The following is a 24,864-nucleotide window of genomic DNA, read 5'->3' as shown; positions in this document are numbered from 1 at the left end:
TTTTTTGAGACAGAGTGTCTCTCTGTTGCAGTGGTGTCATCATAGCACGCAGCAACCTCAAACTCCTGAGCTCAAGTGATCTTCCTGTCTCAGCTTCCCAAGTAGCTGAGACTATAGGTATACCCCACCACACCTTGCTAATTGTTAAATTTTTTTGTAGAAATGGGGTCTTGCTATGTTGCTCAGGTTGGTTTTGAACTCCTGGCCTCAAGCCATCCTCCCACCTATGCCTCTCAATATGCTAGGATTACAGGTGTGAGTCACCACACCCAGCTCTTCCTCTTCTTATAAAGACATCAGTCATATTGGATTAGGACCCCACCCTTATGACCTCATTTAATCTTAATTACTTCTCTAAAGGCCCTATTTCCAAATTCAGTCACATTGGGATTGGGGATTAGGGCTTCAACATAGGAATTTTGAAAGAACACAGTTCAGTCCATGACACTCACCAATAAGTATGCTTAAGTCCATTTTAGGTATTATTCAAAGCTGTGCTGGTTTACCTCAGGATAATGTGGTTCCTAGTCCTTCTGCATCAGGATTACCTAAGAAGCTTGACAGAAATGCAGATGATTCAGTTCCATCTTGGATTTACTGAGTTAGGATTGCTGGGGTTAAGGTCTAGCAATTTGCATTTTTATCATCTGGGTAAAAGCTATCTGGATGACTCTTATGTACCAGAGTTTAATAATTGCTAAAAAACATATGAAAAAATGCTCAACATCTCTAATCATCAGGGAAATGCAAATCAAAACCATAATCACATATCACTTATCTCCAGTAAGAATGGTCTTTATCAAAAAGTCCCAAAATAATAAATGTTGGTGTGGATGCGGAGAGATAGGAACACTCATACACTGCTGGTGGGACTGCAAACTAGTAGAACCTCTTTGGAAAGCAATATGGAAATACCTCAAAGAAATATAAGTAGAACTACCATTTGATTCAGCAATCCCATTACTGGGCATCTACCCAAAAGAACAAAAGACATTCTATAAAAAAGACATCTGCACTAGAATGTTTATAGCAGCACAATTCACAATTGCAAAGATATGGAAACAACCCAAGTACTCATCTATACATGAGTGGATTAATAAAATGTGATATATGTATACCATAAAGTTCTACTCAGCCACAAAAAACAATGGTGATATAGCACCACTTGCATTATCCTGGATAGAGCTGGAACCCATTCTACTAAATGAAGTATCCCAAGGATGGAAAAACAAGCACCACGTGTACTCACCATCAAATTGGTAATTGATCAACACTTAAGTGCACATATAGTAATAACAGTCATTGGGTGTCGGGCAGGTGGGAGGGTAGAGGAGAGGATGGGTATATACACACTTAATGGATACAGTGTGCACAGTCTGGGGGATGGACATGCTTGGAGCTCTGACTCGGGTGGGGCAAGAGCAATATCCATAACCTAAACATTTGTACCCTTGCAATATGCTGAAATTAAAAAAATTAAAAAAATAGAATGCAAAAAAAAAAAATTGCTGATAAAATGGAAACAACATAAGAGCTTTGGAGTCACATGGCCGGGGTTCAAATCCTGGCTCCACCAATTACTAGATGTGTAATCTTTGACTAATTATTTAATCTCTCTTTACCCCAATTGCCCCATATGTAAAATAAGTATTATTGTTACTACCTGCAGGTTGTTGTGAGGATTAGAGTTAGAGGATTAAAGGACCTGACATGCTGTAGTTGCTTCATAATATTTTTATCTTTAACATTCTTCAACTTTATGTTCTGATAAAACAGTGGCTCCACAAACACTGTCTTCACTTCTATGCTTTTCTTCTTCTTTGCAATACCGTCCTTTCTTATCTCTAAATCGTACTCATCCTTTAAGCCAGATTTTTTTTTTTTTTTTTTTTTTGAGACAGAGTCTCACTTTGTTGCCCAGGCTAGAGTGAGTGCCGTGGCGTCAGCCTGGCTCACAGCAACCTCAATCTCCGGGGCTCAGCGATCCTACTGCCTCAGCCTCCCGAGTAGCTGGGACTACAGGCATGTGCCACCATGCCTGGCTAATTTTTTGTATATATATTTTTAGTTGGTCAATTAATGTATTTCTATTTTTGGTAGAGACGGGGTCTCGCTCAGGCTGGTTTCGAACTCCTGACCTTGAGCAATCTGCCCGCCTAGGCTTCCCAAAGTGCTAGGATTACAGGCGTGAGCCACCACGCCCGGCTTTAAGCCAGATTTTAAATCCCACCTACATCATGTCACCCCTCCTGATCCCCATTACAATCTGGCTATCTCTTAGGATATCCCATTTTGTATTATAGTTATTTGTGTATGTCTTATTTCCCACTGATCATTTACAACTGACCCCATTCCAACATATGCACACACACATATGTAACACACACATGAATGCAACATGCGCATGCATGCAACACACACTCCTTGAGGGTACCTAGAACAAGGCTTAAATGAATAAATATTTGCTGAATGGAATCAAGGGGGAAATATTTTTTCAAGATAAATATACCACTTAATTCTTTGCAAAATTCGGGCTCTCTATGCCCATGATATAAGTAGCAGATGACTTATGAGCTGGTAGTGTATAAAAAAAATTTGAAACAGAATTTGACAAATGTGAATGAATGCAGGGAATGAAGCTAACATTTTTCTCCAATCCTACATCCCAGTAAGAGAATAGAATTGGAACCTTTAGTTCCTGTAATGTAGCTCCGGAAGAATAAAGAGCTTGAGAGCGAGACTGATGAAGGATGAAGGAATTTTGATTGTTAGAGAAACTTGGAGCCCACAGTTTATTTTGAAACTATTTTTAGTAAAGATTTAGTCAGGTTCATGCCTATGAACGTTTAGAAATGTCTGGTCTATTTTATAGCACAATAAAACCTCATGGTTTCCTGGTTGGCTGGTATTTGTTTAAAGAGAGTGGGTTGCTGGTCTGGACAACATTTGAGAGGTTATAATGAGAGGAAATCTGATGTAAACTTTTTCACCTGTAAAAAGCACAGTCACTAAGGAATAAAATCAGCCATAACTGTGAGGTTTACTGGTTAAAGAGCCATAGTTTTGATTTGTTTAAAGTCTCGTTCATATCAGAGTGGATGTTAGTCCTTTCAAACACGATTGCACATCCCCAAAATACAGTATTAAAACATTGAATTTATATAAGGATTCTTGTTATTTTTCACAGTTTGCACTTATGTTTAATATAGTTACCAAAGCACCAAACCATGCTAGAGAGTTGTCACTGGGAGCAGTCCAAGCATAATTCTAGTCAAGACTGATGTTAGGTTAAGAACTGGAACACTGCAGTTAATCCTGGTTATTTAGCAGCAAAAGGACATAAAATACTCTTGCTTTTGTCTGAATTATCTGACCAGACATTTAAAAAAAATCCTTAAATGTATAAATCTATATTTTGTTTTTCATTAGTAGATCTAGTTGTGTGTTTACTATTTCCAGAGCTGGTAAAAATACGGTGATTTTAAGCAAATAATATTGAACAAGACCCCTTAAATGATCTTATCATTTCAATCTTTTCAAAAATGGAGATTTCTCGCTGACTTCAAAGGGGTACAAGAAAAAAAGAATCAGGCTAAGATTACATTACTCATTGAAGCTGGATAATAACTATTTAGTTTTTTTAAAATGTCTCAGAGCTATGTTAGACATTTCTATTTGTTTCTGTATTCTATGGACTCTATAACATCACTGTCATATTTCTTATTGCTTTATTTGTAGGATACCACTATGAATAGAAAACAAGTGCTTGTTTATAATATCTATTTGTAAAAATGTAGGGAAGACTATAGGTAGTATACCATTAAGTGTAATTTTTTATTTCAACTTTTTTTTTTAAATACAGGACAACAATGGGTGCATGTGCACTTTATATTTTATCAGTAAGCTAATTAAAATTTTTTTCTTTTAGCTAAAACTAACAAAAATAATGATTAAACTAAAGGTAAAGCTTTTTTTCTGATAAAACTTTAAAAAATGAATCTTCTTTTCTTAATGTCAACATAAATATGAATTTATTCCTCAATCCACTGCAATCTGGCTTCTGCCTCAACTATGGCACTGGTTTCACGTAGGATTGACAATGACTTCTTGTGCATGCTTTTCTGCCCTCTTTTGGAGCTTGGTATTTTATATTTTTTGTCCTTCTTGAAACTTCCTTATTTTGGTTTGTGACAACACTCCTGCCTGGTTTTCTTTCTAGCTTTGCTATTTCCTTTTCAGTCACCATTTTGAGGAATTTGTTTTCTCCTTATCCTTTACATGTTGGTATTCCACAGAGTTCAAAAATTGATCCTCTTCTCTTCTCACATCATATATTCTCCTAGGGTATAGCTCATTTTTCCCCCAGGGTACCACTTCTACCTATATACTATAGGCTTACAAACTATATCTGTAGCCCAGATTTCTCTCTTGAGCTTTAGACTCATATATCCAACAACCAAGAAACATCTCTACTTGAATTCAGCCTGTTCAAAATGAAACCTGTCATCTTTACTCTCAATTATTTCTCTTGTACTTCTTACCCTGTTCAGTGGTTTCAAGGTATTGGAATCACCCATGCTAGACCCTGGGTACCCTCTTCACAGTCTCCTTTTCTCCCATCCTAATCTACGGAATTGATCAGAAAATTCTGTAGCTGATACTAATTCAATCCTTCCTTTCCAAATTTACTGCCATTGCCTTACAGAACTTTATCTTTCATTTAGCCTATTCTAATGGTTTCTTAAATGATTTTCCTGGCTTTGGCCTCACATTCTTTCAAGCTACCCTTCATGCAGTACCAGTATTGAGTTTTGAAATGCAATTAAACTACAACTAAATGCAATTAAAATTGACCATGCCTCTTCTCCACATTAAAACCTTTAACACTTCCTTATCACCCACAGAATAAAATTCAGGTTTCTCAGAGTGGGCCCATAGGGCTTCCCATGATTTGCTTTCCACCCATCTATCTAGCCTCATTTTCTATGCCCATCCTCCCCCCACCCTGAAGCATACCAACCTGTTTTCAGTTCCAGAAATGCCCATAATGTTTCATGCCTCCATGGCTTTGTATATACTGCTCTCTGTCTGGAATGCTCTACCTTCTCTTTGTCCACCTGAGAAGCCCTTCATTATACTTCAATATGTAGGCTAGCATCTCTTCATCTGTGAACTCCTCTTTGTCCTACCACTGTCTTTGGTAAGAACTCTATTAGAGGATTTCACTCTGTGCTGCACTTGTTTACATATGTTCTCTTCTACCAGACTGAGGGCAGCGACTATATCTTATTCATATTTGTACTTTTGGTATCTAGGTAGTACCTGGTACATGCTGAATTAATGAATAAATGTTTGCAAACATAAATATTTTCTGGTCTTCACTATGTTTAGTGCTATTATGGATGAAATTTGTTGTTAAGCTTTGATTTTTTAAAAATTTCTCCATGTTACCACATGTAGGCCCTAATCAACATCTTTTCTGCAGAATGAGATCTAAGATATATAGGCCCACAAAATTATGATAATAATATGTAGTTATTCCTTAAATATTAATGCATTAAGACTTTTGCATTTATGGTAATTAGAACAGAGGCATTAAAACCCTATAGTACTTGATTTGTGATGAAAGAGAGCTTCCAATTTACCTATTTGATTGCCTAGTTAGTAAGGCAGAGACTTAGTTAAATGAAATAACATTAAAAGCCAGCCTTGAAAAAGAGTTGAACTGAACAGATGATGTAATCTGGAGATCTCCTTGGAAAAACTCAGAATTAACAGAATCCTGGGACACCCTGAAGAGGTGTGGAATGGTAAGGAACAGGATGGATGTAAGAAAAATAAACTAATTTACATCTACTCGTTGTTAGTTACCTTACATATGTAAATTAATTTAATCCATAATAATAATCCTAAGAGGTAGTTATTGTTATCCCCACTTCATAGATGTTGTAAGTAATGTGAGGCATTAAGTAACCTCCAAGGTCATGCAGCTACAAAGTGGTAACCAGATCAGAATGATGCTAAACTTTCCTTCCTTCACATCATGCTGCCTTGCCTTTCAGACAAAGTTCCTAGAGCTGCTGTGCACAGCTTAGTAACACACACAAAGACACAGTATTTGCTCCTATTTGCAATGATCATATATGTAAGTGGTTCACTTAGCAGTTAACAGTAATGTAAGTATAATTTTATTTCCAGTCCTATGCCTGTTTAAAAAAATTTATTAATGAAAAGTATAGTCTCACATTTATTGATGATGCTAGATGATGAAGTGGATGAACTGTTTTGAGCTTCTGTTGCAAAATGGCATGAATACATTTTAAGCAAGTTTAGTGGAGAAATCATACTTCTAAATTTTTCTTTGGTGTGCCCCGCTGCTGGCTCTAGTTGGGATCCAGAAATGACTGCTGTCTGGGGTAAAAGGCAGTTTGCTCTTGCTGCCTCTTGTAGATTGCTTGGCCTGGCAGTTTGTCACTCTCCTGGGCAAGTATCCAGCTTGTGGTAGTGAGGTGGTTTTGTGGCAGAACTCCACAATTAACCACAAGTTCAGTGTCAACGGTAGGCTGCCACCGTCGTGGCTGTGATCCTTCAGATCTGCTGGGATAGCCAGAGCTAAAGAAACTACTGCTTGTCTAAGGAGGGAACAGGAAAACTTGGAAAGAGTCTACATTGCTGTTTATTGTTCAAGGTTCGGGTTTTAGGTTTAAACAAAAAATCTAGGAAATTTCAGGTTAATAGTTATAGATTTAATACTTTTACCAGTTGTTATATTTAAAAATTATAATGGTGAGTTTATGTCATAGATATAACTGTTGCTCTGAAAACTAGAAACAGAAAAAGGAAAATTCTTAAAGTATTAGAATATATGCTTTCATAGCAAACAAAATCCAGGTATCATCACTTGAATAAAAAATCACTCATACATCTTTTAACCATTTATTTTACATTGAAAATTAAATGAAACATAAACACATGTATAGTATTATTTTTAATTTAAGATAAAGGGTTCTTTTACTGATTTGTTGCAAATGAATGTTAAAAAATATTTTTCAATAAAAATATAGAATCATTTTTCTTTTAAATCATATTTTAAGAGTTTTCTATTAAAATTCATTAACTAAAAAATCAAAGGACACACAACTAAAATCTGATTTATTAAAATTGCTTTGAGAAATATAAACACACTTGAAAAAGCTGAGAACTTGATAGGCATAAAAGTTGAGCATTGTGCTAGGTAGGCATAGAGATTGAGCTAAGTATAAGACAGAATTCTTGCGTTTGAAGAGTATGTTGTAGACGTAGCCATGTAAACGAGCAAATGTGATAACAGAACATAAAGCTTTATATAAAAAATAGTAATAAACTCCAGCTCCATATTAGGACCACATCATCTTTTTAGCCCCTTCATACCTTATGCATTGGTTCTTTGCCTGCATACCTTACACTGTAGCCATAGGATGTTCGAGTTATCTAAATGCACTATGGTCACATTCCTCCAGATTTTTGTACTTGCTTGCTTTGCCCAGATTTTCTTTTCTCTCAACTTTATTTAGTTAACTTCTATTCACCTTTCAGAACTGAGCCCAGAAATCACTTTCTCTGACTTCCCCAGAGCATTACTCCTGACCTGCTGTGCTCCTCCTGAGCTCCCAGAGTACACTGAGGCTACTTGCCTCTATATCATAGCTCCTGTTATACTGGGCTCTAACAGTCTTTTTAACTAGTATAGTTTCCATTAGACTAAAGAACCACTCTTCATTACTGTATCTTTGTCATCTAGCCCAGTGTCCAGCACAATGCCAGGAACATAATAAATGCTGAATGAATGAATGCATTCATTAAGGGAGAGAGAGTAATGTTGGTGGAGGGAGACAGTACATAGGAGAACTGAAGAAGTAAAACAAGGGAGGGAATTAGCTATAGAGAAGAAAGGGAGGGCAGGGAGAGGGGAGAAAGGAGAGAGATTAGAAGATGGTCATCTATACAGACACTGGAGAGAGAAAGAAAGAAGACAGTAAGGGAGAGAACCAGAACTGGTAGAGGAGAACAAATCATGAGAACAAGCAGAGACAACCACAAAGTGGGGAGACTCTAGAAGAAAACGATTCTCTTCTTCTTAAATAGTCCTGACACACTGTTCCCAACAGTTTTTTAAAATCATATATTCATTCTCTTATGATATTTAATAGTCTATGTGAATATGTTCTGCCTTGCAGATAAAGTTGCAATAAATAAAAATTAAAAATACTTGTTGAGATGAACTAAAAGTGAGTCAAGATGAGGCTCAAATTCTGAGATGTATATTAGCAGGGAGGAAAATAGGTATTAACATACTTGGGCAACAATGTTGCCAGTGCACACTGAAAACAGAATGATTCTATACAAAAGAAAAGCTAGTCTGTTTTTATTTTTAACTATAAGCTTATAAATTTTAATTCTTTCATTCTTTCAAAATCTTTTCATGTATCTTATGGGATGACTCTAGTTTATAAATTTGAAGTCTCAGTGATACTGGTTAATTTACTACCTATTCCTGAAAGTTTCTTTGATATTTAAAACTTGTCAGACACTATTCCAATTTGAGAAATTAAAGAGGAATACAAAGGGGGTTGCATTGCTCCAGAATGACTTGGGAGCTGGGTAGTAAGCACTAGGAACCCATGTGATTGGTTGTCAAACCAGAAGAGTATAGAGAGATCCACTAGAAAGTGGAGAGGTCATGGTCAGGATGTGAGGGAAGACAAAGTCAGGTAAAATGAGGCTGGGGTAGAGTTCTGAGAAAAGTCAAAGGTATACAGTAACTTCTTTTTCACCACAGATAATGATCATAAATTCTTGAACCTAAAGACAAGAGCTAAGTCATTTATTGGTTGAAGTTTGGTAGGAGAATAATTACATAATTAAATAATTAATAATTAAATAATTTCATAGAAATGTGGCCTAATGATAATATTTTTTTTTTATTTTGGCATATTATGGGGGTACAGATTTTAAGGTTTCAATAAATGCCCATTTCCCCCCCTCCCCCTAATGATAATCTTTGACAGAGACCGAACAGAAAAGGGAGTAGCTATAAACATAGATAGCTTATTTTTTGTGTGTGCATATTTTTAGTTAAGTAAACTTCTGATAGTCTTTGGTCACATTCTTACATTTTATTTTAGAATCCTCTCAGGTGCTGGGTTGGCATTTAGGAGGGATGCACTCCAACTACAGGTTATTGGAGGAGTCGGGCTTTTAGCTTCACAAAAACCTGAATAACAGCTGAAAGAAGGCCAAAGAATTGGGAAGTAAAACAATTTCATGAAGAGGGCTTTTAATTGTATTTTTCAGAACACAGTCCTTTGATAAAAATCCCTTTATTTTTACTTGTCAACACCGAGAGTTTGGTTTAGTTTGGTGGTATAAAGAATACAAAAGATTGGTCTTGGCAATCTGAAGGATAAATCCTACGGATCCCTATGAATTTTTGGCATACAGAATATGGCCATACTACCCTGAACATGCCTGATCTTGTCTGATCTCAGAAATCAGAGCTTTTTAAAACCAGAAGGGATTTCAAAGGTTATATAAATTAAATTGCTTCATTTTTACATTGGAGAAGGATGATGCCTGTAAAAGTTATGTGACTTGCTTAATAATGCCAGGGTATAAGTGCCTAGGGCTGGACTAAAACTCATGAAACAGGATCTCTAGTTTACCGCTTTCCCTTAAGATGCCTATCCTACCTCACATGACAACTTCAGATTAAGAAAAAAAAACTTACAAAAAACTTTAATCTGAATTTGTTCTAATTTTAAAATCAATTTATTATTTCCTTTGGAATTTATAATGGACATTTCAGTAATACATAATTTCAGTAATATGCTTGTGCTAGTTTTGTCATGCCCTTCTATACTAGCTCAAAATGTATCCATTAAGTTTCCTGTTTTAACCTTTAACCGGTGGTGATGAGTTCTATGCACATCATTTAAAAAGTGTATTTGCTGAGTTTTGCTGAAATGAGCATTTTTTTTTTTTTTGCTTTCAATTGTCATGCTGGAAAAAAGATCTGATAGATTTTTATCTTTTAGGAAAGCATTTGGGTAATCACTTAGAAAACTCTATTAAACATTTATTCCTTTATCCACTATACAGAAAAGGGAATTCTGGACTTTTTCACCTTAGTCAAATTCTTATGCTAATTTCTCAGCAATTTCTGCCACGCATGTGAACTATGGTCATATAGGAAAATTGTCTGTTTTAGGTCATGGCTGCGGGCATAAATTAATTGGTGAAAAATGGGCCTGTTTGTGGGATTTATCACACAGTAAGGTTTCTCATCTCCCTGGAAAAATGTGCAATTAGCTCTTTGAGAAATGCAGGCCTGTTATGAGGTTGAAGGGAGAGTTTTGGTGGAGGGAAACAGTTAACTTTCTAAGGTAGTTATGATTGGTTAGATTCCAAAGCAGTCCCTTCCGTACTGCAAAGTTCTTTTCTTCTCCCTTTTGAGTCAGTGTTTCCTAATGTTGATAGTTTCACCAGTACTTCACAGATAGCATCTTATTTGGCTTCTTTCAAGGCCAACAGATTCAAACTGGAGAGTGGTCTTGGAGAAGACTCCTACTGCCACTCCACAACATGCTGTTACAGTGAAAAAGCTTTCAGTCTGGAAAGAATGCGGGGTGGAATACAAGATGTGCACCAGTGGGCATATACGGCAAGGGTGCAAAGTGGAGATGGGGCATTGGTTTCTCCCTTGTAAAGGTGGTTCTTGAGCAAGACAGAGATGCTCCCAGGGTGCATTCCACGTGCTTCTCCCTAAGAGCTGCTTTAAGACCCTGGGCCTGCTGAGTGGCCCAAGAATTCAAGTCGCTTTTGAGGCTAGACTTAGGCCACAATGATTAGGGTTTTGCGCCATGGCCTTAGTGGTGGCTGGTCCTCACCAGGTCACAGCTTTGCTCACACAGTCCAAGGACCCACCCCGAACGGGGCCGAGCTTTGAGGCGGTTCCCCCCTCCTCCTCCCCTAAGCTTGGCACCCCTACCATACTGTGCACTCCGCTAGGGACCACAAACGCCCTTTTCCCCCAAGACCCGGGCAGTGACCTGTCGTAGCCTGGCTGGGTGTGTGACTTACCCTCAAAGGGAATGTGCACGCCTGGGGGCCCAAGATAACGGGCTTTCCCCTTCCACCCGAAGATGACCCCGCCTGTCTCTCCCAGGCCCGGCTGGTCTCCTGACCGCCGCGGCAGCGCGCTCCTCGGCCGGGGCACTCTCAGTCAGCGGGGTCCCAGGCTCGCGTCCCAGTCGGGCGGCCGGGGCCCTGGAGGCCCGGGGACGGGGCGCGGGCGCGCGCGCTGGCGGGCGGGGCGCGCGCCCGGCCGGGGCAGCCGCGGGGGAGGAGCGCCCGCCCGCCGCTCGCGCGCCCAACGGACCAGGCTGGGGCCGTGAGGTAACTGTAGCAGCCAGGGAGCTGGGAGGCGACACCGAGACTACAGTTCCGAGAGGTGCCTGAGGGAAAAGGAGGAGGCAGCCGAAGCCATCCGGGAGAGACGCCCCTTTCGCCCCTCTCCTCAGCCAGCATGTCGCGTTCTCCGCCGCTCCTCAGCCCGCGCGGCGGGGACCCCGGGCTGTGGCGGCGGGCGCAGCTCTGACGCGCTGCCAGCCGGGGGGCGCCCCGAGCGCGGGGCGGGGGTCCGGGAGCGCCAGCGGCCGCTGAGCTACGAGCGGGGGCGCTGAGCCCCGCGGCCACCCCGGCCCGGCCATGAGGAGGGACGAGCGAGACGCCAAAGCCATGCGGTACCCGCAGCAGCCGGACGGGGTCGGCTCGCCCCCCGAGAGTCTGAGGAACGGTTACGTGAAGAGCTGTGTGAGCCCCTTGCGGCAGGACCCTCCGCGCGGCTTCTTTTTCCACCTCTGCCGCTTCTGCAACGTGGAGCTGCGGCCGCTGCCGGCCTCCCCTCAGCAGCCGCGGCGCGGCTCCCCCTTCTGCCGGGCGCGCCTCTCGCTGGGCGCCCTGGCCGCCTTTGTCCTCGCCCTGCTGCTCGGCGCGGGGCCGGAGAACTGGGCTGCCGGGGCCGCCCGGCTGCGGACGCTGCTGAGCGTGTGCTCGCACAGCCTCAGTCCCCTCTTCAGCATCTCCTGTGCCTTCTTCTTCCTCACCTGCTTCCTGACCCGGACCAAGCGGGGACCCGGCCCGAGCCGGAGCGGCGGCTCCTGGTGGCTGCTGGCGCTGCCCGCCTGCTGTTACTTGGGGGACTTCTTGGTGTGGCAGTGGTGGTCTTGGCTTTGGGGGGACGGGGACGCAGGGATCCCCGATCCGGCCCCGCACACGCCCCCGGCGGTGGCGGGCAGGTTGCTCGTGGTGCTGAGCTGTGTGTGTGTGCTGACGCTCGCGCACCGGGTGAGGCTCCAGCACAGCATCCTGGTGCTGCTCTTCGCCAGCTTCGTCTGGTGGGTCTCCTTCACCAGCCTCGGATTGCTGCCTTCAGCCCTCAGGCCGCTGCTCTCCTGCCTGGTGGGGGGCGCTGGATGCCTGCTGGCCCTGGGGTTGGATCACTTCTTTCAAATCAGGGAAGCGCCTCATCATCCTCGGTTGTCCAGTACCACCGAAGAAAAAGTGCCTGTGATCAGACCCCGGAGGAGGTCCAGCTGCGTGTCGCTGGGCGAAACTGCAGCCAGTTACTATGGTGGCAGTTGCAAAATGTTCAGGAGACCTTCGTTGCCTTGTATTTCGAGAGAACAGGTATGTTAACCAGAAAGCGAGGTCTGGTAAGGAAGCGGGGCAGGTTTATCGTATCAGTTCCGGAGTTGAAGTAGCCTGTTTGAAAACATGTTAACTTCCAGAATTGGGGGGGGGGGCAATGCGCGGGGAGGGGGGGCATGGAAGGAAATAAAATTTTATTCTGGAAAGGGTTCCAAAACACAGGATGCCTTTTAAAAATGTAGAAGCAAGTACCTCTTATCTTTGAGTAGAAATGAAGTAGCCCGCTAATCATATGGCACTTTTTAAAGACTGTGCATTCGACGAGTTCTCAAAAGGATGAAGGGAATCGTTTGTTGTTTAATAGATTGACTACCACTTTTGGCATATGTCTTTTTGGTGTCATTTTTCTGTTTGCTGTTATAATGGTGTCTGCCCAAAGTTAACATACAGCCTTTACAGCGAGGGAATACGTACAAGAATTTTAATCAGTGGGGTTTTGTTTCTATTGATGATAATCGAGAGGAGGATGGTGAGATCTTAAAATTAAAAGAACAGTGATGAGCTTTGGAAATGAGACTTATTAATTTAGATGAAAAGACGGCAGTATAGACTAATACAATCTTTTACAGACTCATGGCTGTGTGTATTTGTTGCATAATTAGTAGAATGTTTTGGCAATTTAACCTTTAAACTCAGTAATGCCTGGAAAGATGCCAAAAGCATTTCCATTTTCCCCTCATACATTTACATATGTTTGTTTTTTAAAGGAATTGAAATTATCAGAGTACATAAGAGTGGCCTCTTATGAACTTGCATCTTTATGAACTTGCATCTTTATGAAGTGTTGGAAAACCTACCTGACACATCACCAAGCAACTCAATAAGTATAGCTACTATTTATTGAGCGTTTACTAAGTGCAAAATGCTTTACACACATTGTTTGAGATCCTCACAAGAACCCTGTTTGGTTGGTGACATTAACCTTTATTTAGAGATGAGTAAATCAAGGCTTATAGAGATAACCCAACTTCACACATGTCTAGTAAATGGCAGTGTTGGGATTTGATTACATTTTTCAGTTCTCAATGCTGTGTTCTACACAACTAAAAGGGTAAGTGTAGAGGTTTTCTTTAAGTATGAGAGTAGAAGTGTATACCATAGGTTTTCAGATATTTTTGGTTATCGATGTGTTTTACACTGGGAGCTGGTAGACTGGAGACAAAATTTTGTTTCTTGTCCTTATTACATTTGATGCATTCTTCTCTATTCTTTTCTCTCTTCAGTTTTTGTCCCTTGTGTTGTCTTCAAAGTAGTCTTCAAGATACTACATTGATTTTATGACGTATTTAACACTAATTTGTAGTGTTCAATGAAACAACATTTTGCTTCTTGAAATGGCTTCAGAGGCCACTTTTGTACTCTATAGTATTTGGCCAAACGCTTGAAAAAATTTTGTTATGCCTTTTGTTTTCTCAGTTTACTATCAGTGTTAATAGAGAGTGCTTAGCAAAATGTGTATCAGAAGAAAAACTGTTTTGAGAGGATTCATCGTAGAGCAAAGTAGTATAAACTATTTTCATAGAATGGAATAACATTTGACTTTTGACTATGTGTGAAGAGATTGCATTTTTTAACACTAGAAAAGTGTTTTAGCACAATTCCATCACATTTGTGGACAATTTTCCTGAATTTAACAGTTTAACATATTTTAACTGTAATTCCGTTGGTATGGTCAATTATGTTTGGACTGGTGTGGAAAATTTCTAGTCCTCTTAATTCTAGTGTGGTGCTCTTTCATCACTGCAGCCTTTTTCAGCCTTTTTCAACCTACAGAATACAGTAGTATTTGTGAAATTTATTTTATCGCTTCAGTGAGTGGGTGTTAATTATTCTAATTTCATGTTAATATTTTGTGGTAAAATATCTGCCTATATAATAATCTTATATCAGGTAGCTTCATTTATTATTTGTATTAGAGGAAAATAGCATTTGTGCTTCTAAAAAGGGCATATTTTCTTAGTGCAGAGAACTCTTATTTACATTCTACCTTGAATAGAAATATTTTGGGGGACTTAAAACATATGTTAATTGTTAAGGTGTTTATCCGTGGTTACTTAATGTTAAGTGTCACAAGGTAATTCTATTTTGACATTACCAGAAAAGGATATTTTTAATTTAGCAGAGATTGTAATAACAAGAATTTTTATTTATGCTTATTCCTGAAGTTTAACAGTGGATGTGTGGTTTTTGTTTGCATGTATATACTGTTAAAGATGTTAAGAGGAAACCAGTACTTTTATGGAAGTAAAAGATCAAGAGATTCTTTAATTTTCAAAGAGCTATATGTAGCAATTGTCAAAACGCTTTATTGTTTCAGAAAATGAAGGAAGATGAAAAAATTTTAGGTAGAATTTGACATAGGGGAGAATATCCTAGGTTCAAAGGCAAAGAATTGAAGCTCAAGTCTTGGCTCAGCTGTTTAATCTTGGAAAAAGCAGTGAACCTTTCTGAGTCTCAATATCCTGTCATATCAGAGGATCCCAGTAGATGAGTTATATAATACCTTCCAACTAAAATTAATTTCTTTTAGTTAGTTGACACTTTTGGGAAAGTATAAACAAAAGTATAAATGTCACAAGTTAGTAATTTTTGAAGTTTTATTTAAATGTTGAATTTTGATATTGCTAACTTGTATTTTCCAAGGTGTAATAATTGGAAAAGATGAACAAAATATTCTGTTTTTTGGATAGAAATTTCTTTTAAAAAGTATATGTGGGTTCTTTTTTTGATGGTAATGAAATTATCACACTTTTTCATTTCCTTAAGAATTTAAACATTGTTATTAACATATTGACAACCACTTGAAAACTCATATCAATATAAATGTTTTTAATTGTGTAGGAATAGATTTTAAGTAATTTTTAAGTTTTGGGACATTATGTTAGGCTGAAAAATAATGGTACATGTTCATAAAATTAGATCAGATTTATAATATTTTATTATGCTGTATATAGGTCAGTTCTTCCTAAGGGTTTTTGTTGTTGTTTTTTAGCAAAACACTTAGACATTTAAAGTTTGAATCTAGTTACTGCTGACTGTGTGCTGCTTTGGTGGGTTAATGGAAAGAAGCACTAAGTTTTGTTAGGAGTCAGCTGAAACTAACAATAGAAAGTTACAAAAAATCAGTTGTATTCATAGAAGCTTTGACTAGAATTGAACAAACTACATTTCGATACCATTTTAATTGTATTTTCTACAAGGTAGTTTTCAGCTTTTCAATAGGCTCACTTTGTGTGTGATTTGGTAAATGCTGGGTTTTGAAAGGCTTAAGTTAGTGTGTGAGATATTTTTCTATACCTAAAATGCTAAGTGCTTTCTAAATGGCTAGGTAAATATTGAAAAATTCTGTGGACTTAATGCCCATAAATATTATTTAAAGTGTTAATTTTATTTGAAAAAGGTATACATATGTAGTATGAGAACTAAAAAAAAAGAGATTTTAAAGTATAAGTGATTATTTACCCACCTAAGGAATTTGCAAGGCATACCCTGCTGCTGTATGTTTTTTGAAGAATTCTGTAGTATTTGTGAAATTTATTTTATGGCTTCAATGAGTGAGTGTTAGTTATTCTAATTTCATGTTAACATTTTGTGGTAAAATATCTGCCTACATAATAATCTTATACTCTATTTTGTAAATATTGTGTATACTCTGCCATCAGAGTTATCTTTCAAAAACACAAATTTGATGAAGTCTCTCCTTCCATTTTAAAAATCTTTCATTCCTTTTCATTGTCCACAGTTCATACATACCCTTGACCCTTGCTTGCAAAGTCCTTCATAACCTGCTCTTACCCTTGTGTTTTGTTTTGTTTTTTGTTTTTTTTTAAAAAGTATTCTAGAACTTATGGAACTCTCCTCTGAATCCATTCTTGGTTTTAGCTCTTTTAGGGCTGCTTCTTATTATCGAGCTTGTGGATTTTTTCCTTATGCTTTTTAACATTCCTACTTGCCAAAATCTCCTTTAAGAAACAAATAAGATTAAGAAGTCTTTAGACAGTACACTGATACTCAAATTAATATATAAGCTGAAACCAAACTCCATTATAGTGGGCCATATTTGAAAATAAAAGTTGACAAACTATGTGAGGCAATGTTGATGTGTGACAGAATGTTTTAATTATATTGCACGATATAGTAACATCTCCATAATTTGTGTTTTCATACAAACTTAAGGTTACACACAAACTTCCACTTGGTGTGGAAGGTAACCATAAGTAAAACTATAAAGTGTATCCTTAGACTCTATCCTCCTTAGTGGCAGTCCCTTCTCTCATTCTCTTTACCAGTCAGCCTGTTTCCGTAGCACACTCTTCTGCCTTCCTATACCCCATCCAAAGCAGGAAAAATTTATACTTGTTGGAAAAACTTATTTCAGTATAAATGTTTGCATAAACTTATTTCAGTATAAATCTATATACATATAGAAGATATAGGAGAGATTTAGAGTTTATTTGATTGAAATCTGCTCATTACGTAGAAAGGAAAGAAATTGAACCCCAGAGAGAGGAAAAAAATACTGGCTCAGGGTTATACTATGAGATACTGAGAAAACAGTAATTAGAACCTAGTTTTGACTCCTAGTCCATGTTTACTTTCCATAAAGAGCATATGTACCTGCCATTATAGTTTTCCAAGGCCAAACTTAATTTTGTTAGGTATCTTCACTTTTGTGATAAAAGGCAATGTCTCTGGTTAAAGGAGCTGGGGGACACAGTAGTGGAAGAGGAGAGAGAGAGAGAGTTAGGAGGGATTCTTGAAAATAATGACCTCGAAGAACATTCGGAGTGACTTGTAAGGATGCTGCTCTCAAACTCAGTGCCTTGAGGGGCCAGCTACGTAACCTTAACATATTTATGTTGTATGTTGAGGAAAGAGGGAAGGGTAAAAAGCAGAGGAGAAGGAATGGAAGTGAACTGACTATTGCCTGCTTTCCCTGAAGACATTCAATTTAAACAAAACAGACTGAACAACCGTCTTAGCCAAACAAAACTTAAGGAGAACTAGGTTCTGTCTGTGGGTAGTTCCTGATAGTTTATAACACTAAGTCCGGTGTTCACCTTGTTATTTACAAGCTGATCCATATTTACGTAGAGCAGGGAGCAAAAGAATGTATCTCCTACTGTTTTTTTTCTTTTCTTTTACAAACTAGAACTTCCATCTGTCATTGATTTACCTAGGAGGTATTTTAACTGTATAGATTTATACCTTCCTCCACCAGCAACAGTATATTGGCTACTTCTTTCCTTACATTTCATACAACTTGTATTCAGCATATTGTAAATTTACTTACAATTTAAATTTTTAATAAGAAATGGCATACATGAAAGACCATATATTTATGTTTATATGGTTTTTAAAAAAGTAAAACAATAAAAGAAAAAAAGTCATGTACACTGCTCATTTCCTTTGAAGCCCTCTCTCCCACCCAACCTTTCTTATATCCCCTTCTCTCTGCCCCAAAAGTAACCACCTCTATCATGATTTTTTTTTGACATTTGTTCCCTTCCTTATCTTTATAATTATAACCCCCTATGAATGTATACTTAAATAATATGTATTATTTAGTATTGTCTGATTTTGGACTTTAGATAAATAGAATCATACTACATATGTTCTTCTGCAACGTTTTTTTGCTTGACATTTTCTAAGATTTATCCATGTTGATGCAGATAGTTGTAGTTCATTTCTTTAATGCTGTATAGTATTTCATTATATGAACATAATAAAATTTATTTGTCCATTCTTCTGTTCATAGCCCTTTGGTGGTTTTCAGTTTTTTGTTATTATATACAATGTTGCTAAGAACATTCTTATAAATATTGTGGTTGATTGTTGTTTTGCAAGGGGATTGGCCTGTCTCTGTTAACCAATCTTGGCTGCTTAATCACAAGCATCTTCATCAATTTGTCCATTTGGTTGCAGTAGACATCATCTGCTGTAATCAATTGACCAGGTTTCACGAAGCCGTAATGGATAATACCAGCACTGGATCACTAAACAGACACCATTAGCTTTTTCTGATGAATATTCGGTTTTGGTCTGTGTTGCAGCACTTCATCTTTATCCAACCATTGTACTGAACGCTTGTGATTGTCAAAAAAGAATCCATTTTTCATCACACATCACGATAAAGTGTAGAAATGGTTTGCCTTTATGTTGTGACAGCAAAGAAAGGCAAGCTTTGAGACGATTTCTGATGCTCATTTCTCTTCTTTTTTTTTTTTTTTTTTTTTTTTGAGACAGAGTCTCGCTTTGTTATCCAGGCTAGAGTGAGTGCCGTGGCGTCAGCCTAGCTCACAGCAACCTCAAACTCCTGGGCTCAAGCAATCCTCCTGCCTCAGCCTCCCACGTAGCTGGGACTACAGGCATGTGCCACCATGCCCGGCTAATTTTTTTTATATATATATCAGTTGGCCAATTAATTTCTTTCTATTTATAGTAGAGACGGGGTCTCGCTCTTGCTCAGGCTGGTTTTGAACTCCTGACCTCGAGCAATCCGCCCGCCTCGGCCTCCCAAGAGCTAGGATTACAGGCGTGAGCCACAGCGCCCGGCCTCTCATTTCTCTTCTGATGCTCATTTAATTCATGTGGAACTCATTTATCCAGCTTCTTTACCTTGCCGATTTGTTTCAAATGGTCTGATGTTGTTGGAATAGTAATGTCAAACCTTCCTGTTAATTCACGCGTAGGTTGAGATGGATTTGCTTACACTGCAGCTTTCTTTCAGCTTATCATTATCCACTTTGGTCTCAGGTCACCCATGTGGCTTATGTTCAAGATTAAACTCACGAGAACAGAACTTTGCAAACCATTGACATACTGTGACATATTGTGCTCATTTGCCACATCCTTCCCAAACACTTTGTTGATATTTCAAGTTATCTGCTCTGTGTTGGTTCCACGATAGAACTCATATTCAAAAATAACACGGATTTTTTACCCATGATTTCATAAAAATTGCTCTAAAAAAATTGAAAGATACTCACAAGCCAAACCATGCATTTGAAAGACTGAGGATGTACCCTCACAATAAAAATAAAATGAGAAAGGTCAAAGTGAAATGTCCGAGATAACAACTGTCAAACTTAGTACTTAAGGAAATTGGACATTGCATATTAATAACCTAATATCTCCTGGTGCATGTGTGTGTGTAGAAGTATAATTACTGGGAAATAAGGTCTGCTCATATTCAACTTTACTATGTATGGTAGTTAGGATAATGGCACCCCAAAGATATCCACATTCTCATCCCTGGAATTTGTGAATATGTTACTTTACATAGCAAAACAGATCTTGGAGATGGGATTAAGTTAAGGATTTTGAGATGAGATTATTCAGGATTATTTGAGTGGGTGCAGTATAATCACAGTGGTCCTTAAAAAGTGGAAGAGAGAGGCAGAAGAGATGGGAGAAGGAGATTGGACAGTGGAAGCAGGGTGGGAGTAATACAATGTGAGAAGGACTCACTCAGCCCACCTTTGCTAGCTTTGATGATGGAACAAGGGGGACCATGAGCAAAGGAAAGCAAGCAGCTTTAGAAGCTAAAAACGTCAAGGAAACAAATTTTTCCCTAGAGTTCTCAGAAGGTAATGGAAGCCCAGCCAACACCTTGATTTAGCTTAGTGAGACTTGTGTCAGACTTCTGACCTACAGAACTAAAAGCTAATAAATTTGTGTTTTTTTTATGCTGTTTAGTTTGTGGTTATTTGTTACAGGAATGTATTAGTTTGCTAGGGCTGATGTAACAAAGTACCACAGACTGGGTGGCTTAAGCAACAGAAATTAATTGTCTCACAGTTCTGGAGACTACATGTCCAAGATCAGGGTGTCACCAGGGTTGGTTCTCTTTGAAGGCTGTGAGGAAAAATCTTTTCCCTGCCTTTCTCCTAGCTTTTGGTGGCTTGCTGGTGATCTTTGGCTTGTAGATGTGTCATCCTGACCTCTGCGTTCATCATAGCATTCTCCCTGTGTCTATTCACATAGTCTTCCCTCTGTGCTTGTCTGTCTTTGTGTCCAAATTTTTCATTTTAATAAAAGCCCAGGTCACATGTGATTAGGGTCTACACTAATGACCTCATTTTAACTTGATCAGCCATGGAAAGCTCCTATTTCCAAATAATGTTACATTCTGAAGTACTGAGGATTAGGACTCAACATATCTTTTTCAGGGGATACAATTCAACCATACAAGTAGCAATAGAAAACTAAAACTCTACCTAAAGTTGAATTGTTTTTCAAAGTGGACATTCCATTTATATTTTTGCTGGCAGTGAATAGGAATGCCCTTGGGTTCACATTCTTACCAACCAATGTTTCCTATTTATTGACTTTATTTTTGCTAGTCTAGTGGGTATGAAATGCTATTTCTTTGCAATTCTAATTTGCATTTTTCTAATTACTAATAAGGTTGAGTATTTTTATTCAGGGATTGCTTGTTCATGTCTTTTGCCATTTTTAAAATTGGGTGGTTTTTTTCTTGATAATTCAGGGGTTCTTTGTATGTGCAGACACATATCCTTCATTGCTTGTTTGGATTGCAAATATCTTGTTACAGTTTTTATAGCATTTTTCAATAGTAGAAGTTCTAAATTTTAGTGTTGTCACATTTACCAATCTTTTCCTCTAATGATAAAACTCTTTGTGACTTGTTTATAAAACCCTTCCCTAATGGAAGTTGTAAAACATACTTGTTTATTGTCCTTTTAAAGTTTTGCCTTTCACATGGTTTTCATTCACCTAGAATTGATTTATATGGGTGTTGTGAATGTAGAGATTCAATCTCATTTTTTATCCATATGGATATCCAATTATGCCAACACAATTTATTGAGAAGTTTATTTGTTTTACATCAGCAGTGCTACCTCTGTCATATATTACATTTCAGTATATGGACAAGTCTGTGTCTGGGCTTTATATTTCATTATTTAGTTTATGTACTGTATATTAATACCACACCATCTTAATTATAATAGCTTTCTAAGAAAACTTAATATCCAGTAAGTCCCCTCATCTTGTTCTTTTTCAGGAGTGTATTGGTTATTTTTGGATCTTTGTTTTCAGTATAACTTTTAGAATAAACTTGTGAAGTTTCACAAAAAAATTCTGTTGGGATTTTGATTGGCCTTAAATCTTTTGAACAATTTAGAGAAAAATTGCTTTTGATTGAAATTTTTAAGTTATAGTTTTCTGGGACATCTGGGTTGCTATCTTTTTACCATTGTGAATAATATGCTGCTATGAACATGGGTGTTTGAGTCTATGCTTTTAGATCTTTTGGGTATATACCTGGGAATGGATTACTTGAATAATATGATAATTCTATTTTTAATGTTTTGAGGATCCACCATACTGTTTTCTACAAGTGTCTGCACTATTTTATATTCCTACCAGTAATGCACAAAGGTTCAATTTCTTTACATCCTCATCAACAGTTGTTATTTTTTTAATTTTTTTTTTTTTTTGTGGTAGTAGCCATCCTAGTGGGTATGAAGGTAATATTTCATTGTGGTTTTGATTTGCATTTCCCTAATGATTAATGATGTTGGGCATTTTTTCATGTGCTTGTTGGCCATTTGTATATCTTCTTTGGAGAAATCTCTATTCCGGTCTTTTGCCCACTTTTTAATTAGGTTTTTTACTGTTTGAGTTTTATTGTTAGAGGAGTTATTTATATATTTTGGATATTAATTTCTTATCAGATGATTTGCAAATATTTTCTGCCATGTTGTGGGTTGTCTTTTACTCTGTTGATTAATGTCCTTTGATGTACAAAAGTTTTTAATTTGGATGAAGTTTAATTTATCTATTTTTTCTTTTGTTGACTATGGTTTTGGTGTCATATTAAAGAAATCATTGCCAAATTCAATGTTATGAAGCTTTTCCCCTATGTTTTCTTCTAAGAGTTTTAGAAAACTTTTAGTTCTAATGTTTAGGTCTTTGATCCATTTTTGAGTTGATTTTTGCATACAGTGTAAGGTAATTGTCCAACTTTATTCTTTTGCATGTGGATATCCAGTTTTCCTAAGACCATTTGTTGAAAAGACTGTTCTTTCCCCATTCAATAGTATTGGCTCCCTGTTGAAAATTATTTGACTGTGTATGTGAGGGTTTATTTCTGGGCCATCTGTTCTATTTCATTGGTCTACATGTCTGTTTTTATGTCAGTACAACATTGTTTTGATTACGGTAGCTTTGTAGTAAGTTTTGAAATCAGAAGTGTGAGACTTCAAACTTTATTCTTTTTCAAGATTGTTTTAGCTATTTGGGTGTCCCTTGAGATTCCATATGAATTTTAGGATGCATTTTTCTACTACTGCAAAAAAAAAGTCATTAGTATTTATTTTCATTATTGTTATTTTTTGTTGTGGTAAAAAGTACATAACATAAAATTTACCATCTTCACCATTTTTAAGTGTACACTTCAGTAGTGTTAAGTATATTTACATTACTGTGAAGTAAATTTCCAGATCTTTTCCATCTTGCAGAACTGAAACTATACCCCTTAAATAACAGCTCTCCTTTTCCTTTCCCCCAGCCTGTAACTACTATTCTGCTTTTTGTTTCAAAGAATTCAACTACTTAAGATACTTCATATAGGTAGAATCGTACAGTATTTATCGTTTGTGAGTGGCTTATTTCACTTAGTGTAATCATCATTGGGCTTTTGATAGGGATTGCACTGAATCCATAGCTTGTATGATTATGTTACAATCATAATATTAAGTCTTCCAGTCTATGAACATGGGATGTCTTCCCATTTATTTTCGTCTTAATTTCTTTCAGCAACATTACAAGTCTTTTGCCTCCTTGGTTAAGTTTATTCCTAAGTATTTTATTCTTTTTGATGCTGTTGTAAATGGAACTCTTTTCTTAATTTCCTTTTTGAATTGTTCATTGCTAGTGTATAGAATGGAACTGATTTATGTGTTGATTTTGTATCCTGGAGCTTTGCTGAATTTGTTTATTCTATTAGTTTTTTGTGCAATCTTTGGGGTTCTTATTTAGTTTTTGATCTGAATTAATGCTGCATATATGTAGACCGAGAAACCTCAAGTGAAAAATGTAAAGTGGTTCCAGGTTGATCATGTTCCCAGGCAGCTGTAAAAGAAATTCAGATTCTCTAATGCTTTAAATGATTTCCTAAGATAAAATCCCAAGGAAATTGAGCAGTGCATGGCCAAAAATCCACAAAACATGCAAGGAAATAAGGCATTGTGAATAAGAACCTACAGGAAAAGTACACAGCAAAACACACAGAAGCTTCACATATTGGAATTATTATATACAAAATATAAAAACAAATGTTTAATATAAAATAAAAGCCTGAAAAAATGGTTGGGGAACAGGAGATTAAAAGAACAATCATACAGATTTAAAAAATTGGAACTTCTAAAGATGAAAATAATAACCACAAATTAAAAACTTTTGCATTCATTCAGTAGCAGTTGAGAGACTGACTTTGTTAACTGAAAGATAGATCCAAAGAAATTGCCCATAATATGCAAGGAAGAAAAGATGGAAACTAAGAAAGAGGTTGGAAGAGTTGGAGAATAAGGAATAAAGTTGAACATGGATTTAACTGAAGTTCCAAAAGGGGATAATAAAATGGTGAGCAGGCAATATTTGAAGAGATAAGAAGTGAAAAAATGCCAACTTTTTTAAAATTAGGTTTTTAACTGTTTTATTTTTTGAGACAGTGTCTCACTTTGTTGTCCAGGCTAGAATGCAGTGGCGTCATCATAGCTCACTGCAACCTCAAACTCGCCTCAGCCTCCCTAGTAGCTGAGACTACAGCTATGCACCACCATGCCTGGTTAATTTTTTTTCCAACTTTTTTTCTCTAGTAAGGTAACTAAATTCCAAGAAGAATAAGTAAAAATAAACCCATCCTTAGATACATCATTGCAAAACTGCATATCCCCAAAGAAAAAGAGAAGTACTAAAAGAAGTCAGAGAGAAAAGAGAAATTGTCTGCAAAAGAACCAATGGTTATTATACTGAAAGGTGACTTATCAATAGCAACAGTGGAAGTTGTAAAGCAGTGAATATCATCCTTCATGTGCTGAGAAAATATTGACTGTCAAACTAGAAATCAATGCCCAACGAAAGTATCTC

The 24,864-nt window shown here is 37.7% G+C and overlaps 1 protein-coding gene and 1 long non-coding RNA gene across 2 annotated transcripts in view; one reads left to right on the top strand and one right to left on the bottom strand.

Annotated features, from left to right (window-relative positions):
- LOC105879996 (uncharacterized) overlaps window positions 1-11,329 on the bottom strand; it is a 53,358-nt gene extending 42,029 nt beyond the window's left edge. Inside the window, exon 1 of the long non-coding RNA XR_001157971.2 lies at window positions 11,119-11,329. This is a non-coding gene — a long non-coding RNA (uncharacterized LOC105879996). The remainder of the gene's footprint in view (window positions 1-11,118) is intronic.
- A 71-nt stretch (window positions 11,330-11,400) lies between these two features.
- The window catches only part of PDE3B (phosphodiesterase 3B), a 136,707-nt gene continuing 123,243 nt past the window's right edge, over window positions 11,401-24,864 (top strand). The window contains exon 1 of the mRNA XM_012780718.3: window positions 11,401-12,726. Coding sequence (XP_012636172.1) covers window positions 11,746-12,726 — 981 coding nt within the window. The 5' untranslated portion in view covers window positions 11,401-11,745. The remainder of the gene's footprint in view (window positions 12,727-24,864) is intronic.

The sequence above is a fragment of the Microcebus murinus genome, chromosome 4, assembly GCF_040939455.1.
Source record: "Microcebus murinus isolate Inina chromosome 4, M.murinus_Inina_mat1.0, whole genome shotgun sequence".
NCBI classification, from domain to species: domain Eukaryota; kingdom Metazoa; phylum Chordata; class Mammalia; order Primates; family Cheirogaleidae; genus Microcebus; species Microcebus murinus.
The sequence above is the reverse complement of the archived record's forward strand: the minus strand, read 5'-3'. Positions and strand labels throughout refer to the sequence as shown.